At 50.4% G+C, this 7,900-nt stretch overlaps 1 protein-coding gene across 5 annotated transcripts in view; it reads right to left on the bottom strand.

Moving 5' to 3' along the window:
- LOC117882764 (probable E3 ubiquitin-protein ligase MID2) overlaps positions 1 to 7,900 on the bottom strand; it is a 286,426-nt gene that overhangs the window by 211,090 nt on the left and 67,436 nt on the right. For 4 of the 5 annotated variants that reach the window (XR_004647099.1, XM_034781530.1, XM_034781532.1 and 1 more), the window contains exon 2: positions 181 to 896. Coding sequence is in view for 4 of the 5 variants with exons in the window: in XM_034781530.1 (XP_034637421.1) it covers positions 181 to 840 (660 nt within the window). In the remaining variant the exon portion in view is untranslated. Of the gene's footprint in view, positions 1 to 180; positions 897 to 3,747; positions 3,819 to 7,900 lie in introns of those variants that run through there. The other variant, XM_034781531.1, reaches the window with a different exon arrangement.

Genomic DNA, 7,900 nt, shown 5'->3' on the forward strand with positions numbered 1-7,900 from the left:
TAGAGCTGAGGCCCACTGAAACTGCAGCTCCCAGCATGCAATGCTTCATCATGCTCCCAGCTGGCACCTGCTCCGTTTCCTGCACAATTCGGCCACCCTTGGTTTCGTGCGAGCCCAGTGAGCTGCGAAGGACCCTCCCCAGCTCACACCACTCGTTTCGGGAAAGCCAGTGACTCTTACCTTGAGCTTCTCAAATCGATCACTCAGCGACGCCACCTGGTGGTCCCGGTGGCGTCCCACCAGTTTGCATAAGGCACAGATCAACTGGTCGTCCGCAACACAGTACATGTTCACTTTCTCGTTCTCGTGCTCCAAACAAGTGAGTCCTCGGAAGTGTGTGTCCGGCACGGGCTCCACCAGGCGGTGGCTGGTGAACGGCTTCTTGTTGGGGTGCGTGGCCCGGAGACAGCGGTCACAGTAGGACACCTCGCAAGTTATGCAGGTCTTCACCGCATCCCGCGGTGGGTCCTGCTCACAGAACTGACACGCTATCCTTTCACTGGACATGGCAGGGCTCTTGCGGTACGTTCTCTCTCGGCGGCTCTCGCTAGGGGAGTTGGGGCCACTCAGAGAAGCCTTTTGGAAGCGATCTATAATGTTCTGCAGGGTCACATTCCGCTTGAGGCCCTCTAGGCCGCGGTGGTTAAGGGAGATGACATACCTGCAGGTAGGGCACTGGAATGCTGTGATGGGCTCTATTGACTCACTGGAGGAGCAGCTGGACACCAGGATGCGATGGGCACAACTGAAGCACAGGCTGTGAGCACACGGCAGCAACAGAGGGTCTTCGAATAACTCCAAGCAGATTGGACAGGTCAATTCCGACTCCAGTGTTTCCATCTTTAGTTAAAACAATCCTGCTTCAGCATCAAAAACCAGGGAAGCTGGTCAGATACCTACAGGAGAGAACAGGAGAAAGGAGCAGCATGAGAGCAAGCTACTCAATACAAGAGACATCAGGAACTACATTAGCATCAGCAAAAGGAAAAATAGCAGTGACTCCTTCCTGCCAGAAGCTAAGACCAGACATTTTCTTGGGGGAAAGAGGGAGGGATGACAGAGAAAAATAAGACATGCAGTCAGTGTGGATCTTAAATGCACCGCATTCACATGAGCATGGCAGGGGATGGTCCAAAACCTTCCATCACATCCTCAAGATCATATTCATGCAAAGCTGAGACATTGACTCACAGAGGAATGGAAAACCTGTCGTATGAAAGGAGACTCGAGGAGCTCGGGTTGTTTAGCCTGACCAAACGAAGGCTGAGGGGGGATATGATTGCTCTCTTTAAATATATCAGAAGGATAAATACCAGGGAGGGAGAGGAATTATTCCAGCTCAGTACTAATGTGGACACGAGAACGAATGGATACAAACTGGCCGTGGGGAAGTTTAGGCTTGAAATTAGACGAAGGTTTCTGACCGTCAGAGGGGTGAAATATTGGAACAGCCTTCCGAGGGAAACGGTGGGGGCGAAGGACCTGTCTGGTTTTAAGATTAAGCTAGATAAGTTTATGGAGGGAATGGTTTAATGGGATAACGTGATTTTAGTCAAAGGAACAGCGTGCCATGGCAGATAAATAGTATAATGGCTAATGAGGGTCAGGCTGGAGAATCTTGCCTACATGCTCGGGGTTTTACTGATCGCCATATTTGGGGTCGGGAAGGAATTTTCCTCCAGGGTAGATTGGCAGAGGCCCTGGAGGTTTTTCGCCTTCCTCTGCAGCATGGGGCAGGGATCGCTAGCTGGAGGATTCTCTGCTAATTGAAGTCTCTAAACCACAGGATTTGGGGACTTCAACAGCAGAGTCAAGGGAAAGGGTAGGGACGGCTCTGTGGCCTGCATCATGCGGGAGGTCAGAGCAGATGATCATAATGGTCCCTTCTGACCTTAAAGTCTATGAGTTTGCAGGAATATTTACAGACAGGAAATTGGGGGAGGGGGGGGCGTTAAAAAAAAAGCCAACTCTGCTATAAGGCTTTCCCTCTCGCCTGGGAAGGAAGCATGGGACATCAATGCAAAAAGCTAAGGCAAGGAAAAGTGCACAATTTCACACTGCAGAAGACAAGAAACAGAGGGGATCATGCCTGTCTTGTGTGCATGAGAATTCTGGTGTACATCAAGGAGGAAAAACAAGCAGCAATGATAAAACCCTAAACATTTACTCTACTGATTAGAAAGCACCTACTTCTTTTCAATGAAGGATCCCAGGGAAAGCATGGGAAGGGAGAGAATGGAGTCTTGGAACCTCTGACCAAGCAAAACAGTCAGGGACTCCAATGTATTGTTCTTTTGCTGTGTGTTTGAACCAGCTCCTCAGTCTTTGGGGTGGGGAAGGGAGGAGAGTGAGTTGATAGTCTCTAAACTTCCATCGCTCTATTTTCTCCAAAGCACTTCAAGGAAGAATGCAGGGGATCCTAAATCATTTCCAGCTGGAGGAAAACAGGGCAATATTTTTACACAGCCTCCTCTGAGGAAGGTTTGAAATGGGCTCTGTTCAGATGCCCTGCTTTAAGCTGCATCATAAAATGCATTTCCGAGCACAGAACAATAAATGGCTCTGATTTCACAGTGCATGAACTCAAATTGCTCCCCACTGCCCTGGGTAAAACAGGCTGCTCCATTTCATTCCTGACAAACTGAGTAGCAGCTCACCCATCCCCCCCAGCCCCAATCCCAACCTTCTCCCACCCCTCAGTCCAGGTCAGCTGCCTTCAACAAAAGTGCTTAAAAAGAGGCAATTAGCAGAGTTTAGATGGCAGTTGCTCCTCAGATGGCTGGAAAAAAAGCGTAAGTGATGCGACACTCTCTACAGGTACGTTATCAACAGGCTTGGCAGAAGTTTGTGGGTTTTGATCATTTCAACAGTTAATATTGATGTTTATTTTCAATCCATTTTTTAGTTTTTTTCACAGTTCCTCAACATTATGGGAAGGGGTCACACACAAGGGGAGCAAGACAATAATGATATAATGGCAGTGGACAGTGAAAGTCAGAAAGTTAAAGCTCTATAACCATTAAAACACAATTTAGCATGATCACATGTCAAAATATACAATGGAAACATCCCTAAATGCTCAGAAGTTCTCAAGTGGCGTTTTTCTTACTTTTTGATTATTACTGCTGGAAATACTTTTTCCTCAATTTGTGTGTGTACTGTGAAACTGACGTGTACCAACATTCACCATTACAAATCTAATCCTTCCAAGTGTAATTATTAAACACCTGCTGGATGAGCAATGGGCATCTGCAGTGGAGGTTGCCTGGTAAAACCACTTCCAGACCTCACACCAGCTTCTTTTCCAGGGGGAAATTTTCACTTCTGAAACACGCTAGAATAATGGACTGCAGGCACTAAGGAGAGGAAAAAACAAGTTGACCCAAAGGCTCCTGACGCCTGGCATGATGCAGAGTGACAGAGGCTAATCAGCAAGCAGGGGCACTGCAGTAGGCTGCGGGACAGTCTGGCTGTGTATATCTGACACGTGCTCTCACTAGTTCTGTTCTGTGTTAAAGAGGAGCGCACTGCACTGCTGGCAAACCAATGAACAGTTGGGCTGGTAGAGGCCCTGCAATGCATAATGCTCTGAGCTGGCTATCGAAGAGAATATCTGGAAGGAGCTGGTTATGTGCCAAGCTGTCGTGGCACTGCCGTGACTCAGAGGGATGGGCAGGATGGGCACGTGGCTGACCTGGAGGGTTTCTTACTCCTGGTGTGTGCGTGGTGGGTGTGGGGGACACTTACCCAGGGCAAGACACACAGACTCCTGTTCCTCTCTTTCTCCTCCCAGGAGGGCAAAGGGAAACTGCCTGTGGGTAACTTAGTGCTGGCTGACCCTGTGGGAAGGAGTAGGAGTGCTGCTTACTGCTAGGTGCTCTCCCCTGCTCCCCTACCCCCCACCCGTAGCTGTCTTTGTTTGCTTTGTTTGCTCCTCATTAGCCCCATGGCTTCTCCCTGCCTTCCTGTGCCTTCACCCTGCCCCTCAGCCCAGCGGGGGGACTCTCCACTGAGGAATGGGGCAGCTGTTTCCCACCCTCACACAGGGCGGCTCCTCCAGCCCCCACCAAGTCTGGGCCACTCTGAAAGAGCAGCCAGCCCTTCTCTATGGGCAGGCCCAGCCTCTTCTGCCCAGGGCATGGCGGTTGGGCAAGGCCATGGATAGCCACTTAGAGGGGGGCTCTCAGAAGAAACCCCACCAGTAAAAGGAGGGGTCAGTTATCCAGCCTGCCCTTTGCCTTCAAAATTAGAAGAAAACCAGCCAACAACGCAGCCCTAGTCATTCCAGATTGGCACCAGATGTTCCCTTGGTCTGTCACACCTCTGAGACGCTTGCAAACACCCTCCCACGCACTACTCGAGGTGCCACATTTCTAGTGGTGGGCAGGCAGCTGTTTGTTTACTCCTGTGTCTGAGGCAGCAGCACTGTCAGTGATAAATGCACAGCCATGGGAATGGAGGAAACTCATTAATTTCTGCTAGAGAGCAGCAGGCGCTTTCTCACACAGCTTTTGAATATTAAATCTAAATCATCACATTCGATTACTCTTATTACATCTTAGCAACAAAGTAACTTTTAAAATCTATTTAGATTCAAGAGAACACAGTCCTTAGCATTGACATAGAGTGCTTGACGGGCAATGACTCAGTCATCCTTACAAGTTCCTGAGAGGCAGGTAAGGAGGAGTTATTTCAGAGATGGAAAAAATTAGGCATAAAGGAGTTAGAGACTTGTCCAGACAGCAAATTGGTGACAAATGGGATTAGAACTCAGCTTCCTGGATCCCAGCCCCATGCTCAATCCACTAGACCACAGCACCTTTCATTGCCCCCACAAAACCCTACAATGTGGTCTAAGTAAAATCTGTTCCTCAATATAACGTCCCTGATTCTGAAAGAATTAATAGACTAAATCAGTGGTTTTCAATCTTTTTTCATTTGCAGACCCCTAAAAATTTTCAAATGAAGGTGCAGACCCATTTGGAAATCTTAAGCATGGTCTGTGGACCCCCAGGGATCCATGGACCACAGGTTGAAAAACACTGCACTAAGTCATTCCTGTGGGAAGATCCTGGTAGCAAAACCTCAGATTACACTGTGAGTAATGGGGCACTTTGACATCAGAGGCAGTGATCCAAAGTACATGACTGTGTCCATCACTGCAGTGACACACTTCTTCCCTCAGGAACAGAGTTGCCACTGAGAGAGAGTCCTGTGTACCAGAAAGGTCCCCAATCTGAATAGTTACTGCAACCATTTGGTAGGAACACGAACTCTCTTAGCATTTATGACCAGCCTCGGATGGTGTCATAAACAGATAGTTAAGGGTTAATGCCTCTTTTACCTGTAAAGGGTTAAGAAGTTCACCTAGCCTAGCTGACACCTGACCAGAGGAACCAATGGGGGGATAAGATGTTTCAAAAGGAAGGAGGGAAGTTTCCTTTGTTTAGAGTTTAGTTTCAGTTTTGACCAGAGTGGGAAAGGTCCAGAAATCAGCCTCTTATCACGTAGTGAGTATTAGTGAAGGGAATAAATAGGTTTATGTTTATTTTCTTTGTAACTTGTCTTGGGCATTAGGGAATAATTAAATTGGGTATTTTTTGTGTAACTAAGTTTTTGCCCAGGGGAACATCCTCTGTGTTTTGAATCTGTTGTCTGTGAGATCAGCTTGTATGCTATCTCCCAGAGGGTTTCTTTTACCTTTCTTTTCTTTAATTAAAAGCCTTTTTTTAAGAACCTGATTGATTTTTCCTTGTGTTAAGATCCAAGGGGATTGGATCTGGACTCACCAGGAATTGGTGAGGGAAAGGAGGGAGGGTGATTAAATTCTCCTTGTGTTAAGATCCAAGGGTTTGGATCGGTGTTCACCAGGAAATTGGTGAAGAAGTCTCTCAAGGCTACCCAGGGAAAGGAGTTAGAACTTGGGAGTGGTGGCAGCAAAACCAGATCTAAACTGGTAATTCAGTTTAGGGGTTCACATGCAGTAGGGTTACCATATTTTGTGCCTCCAAATGGAGGACACTCCACGGCCCCCGGCCCCGCCCACACCCCGCCCCCTCCCCAAAGTCTCCGCCCCCTCCCCTGCTTCCCGCGAATATTTGATTCGCGGGAAGCCTGAAGCAGGTAAGGGGGATGTGGGGGGAGGAGGCGTGGCCCAGGCTGGCCCCCCGGCGTTTTCAGCCTGGGTCAGCTCGGGCCCTGGGGTGCCGGCCCCGGCCGACCACCCCCGGCCCGCCCAGCACTGCCGGCCCCCGGCGCACAGCCCCGCTCCCGGCCCCGCGGGCCCGGCTGACCCGGCTCCCCGCCGGCCGGGGTCCCCGCGGGCCCGGCTGATCCGGGTCCCCGCCGGCCCGGCTGACCCGGCTCCCCCCCGGCCCGGGTCCCCGCGGGCCCGGCTGACCCGGCTCCCCGCGGGCCCGGGTCCCCGCCGGCCCGGCTGACCCGGCTCCCCGCCGGCCCGGCTGACCTCCCGATTTTCCCGGACATGCCCGGCTTTTGGGGATTTCCCCCCGGACGGGGATTTGAGCCCCCAAAAGCCGGACATGTCCGGGAAAATCCGGACGTATGGTAACCCTACATGCAGGTCCCCATATCTGTACTCTAAAGTCCAGAGTGGGGGTGAAACCTATGACCGATGGAAAGAACCCACCCACCACTCCAAAGCATCAGCACTTCCCTCAACTGAGGGACCTCTGATCCAGCTAAAAGGACCTGCCATTCCCCCAGCATTGTATCACTGCAGCTCCCTCAGCCACATCCATGCACTAACCTCTGGGTGAGCTAATGCCATCTCCCTAACACCATTGGTGGAAACAATCAGACTCAGCAGATCTGCTTTGCAGCTTTGTCGTTCCTTTGCATGTCGGATTGACTAGCATGTGCCGACCACGCGCAGACCTGCCTGCCTGAATTCCTTCAGAGCAGATGCTCCAAGCAATACCTACCCTTGGAATAAAACGTTGCACAAGAATTCTCTTGTTGTAGTTCCTGCAGGCCTGGGGCCAAGCTGGTCTCTTGCTGGTGTAAGTCAGGAGTAATTCTAATGAAATCCGTGGGACTGCAACAAAGAGGGCACACTGGGAGCGCAGAGCCTGGCTGTCTGGGGCTAGCAATGGCTACATGCCCTATTGTCAGGTACTCTCAAAGCTCTAACTCCCCTACATTATCTGGGAAGGGCAGAGCACCCTCCCTTGATGCCACAGTCACTGTGGGGGAGAGAGCGCGTAACTTTGGAGATAAAGGAGTCTGTTCTAATTACCATCCCCAGACCTAGACATTGACATGAGAACAGGTGGGGCAGAGAGCACTCTGGCAGCTGGAAAAGAGGGTTTGGTAGCTGGGAGGCGCTTTGGAGGCGTCTCACTGGAAGGGGAGTGATCAGGAAGGTTTGAGAGCTGGGATGGCGCTCGAGGGTTCAGCACAGTGGTGCTCAGGGCAGAGAGGGTTTGACAGACAGGAGTAGGAGTAGGGGCACTTTGGGAATGTCACAAGTTAATCTTAGGGACAGAAACAACAAGGAGTCTGGTGGCACCTTAAAGACTAACAGATTTATTTGGGCATAAGCTTTCGTGAGTAAAAACCTCACTTCTTCGGATGCATAGATATGCATAGATATGCATCCGAAGAAGTGAGGTTTTTACTCACGAAAGCTTATGCCCAAATAAATCTGTTAGTCTTTAAGGTGCCACCAGACTCCTTGTTGTTTCTGTCCCTAAGATTAACTTGTGACATTCCCAAAGTGCCCCTACTCCTACTCCTGTCTGTCAAACCCTCTCTGCCCTGAGCACCACTGTGCTGAACCCTCGAGCGCCATCCCAGCTCTCAAACCTTCCTGATCACTCCCCTTCCAGTGAGACGCCTCCAAAGCGCCTCCCAGCTACCAAACCCTCTTTTCCAGCTG

Source organism: Trachemys scripta, chromosome 9, assembly GCF_013100865.1.
Source record: "Trachemys scripta elegans isolate TJP31775 chromosome 9, CAS_Tse_1.0, whole genome shotgun sequence".
NCBI classification, from domain to species: Eukaryota; Metazoa; Chordata; order Testudines; family Emydidae; genus Trachemys; species Trachemys scripta.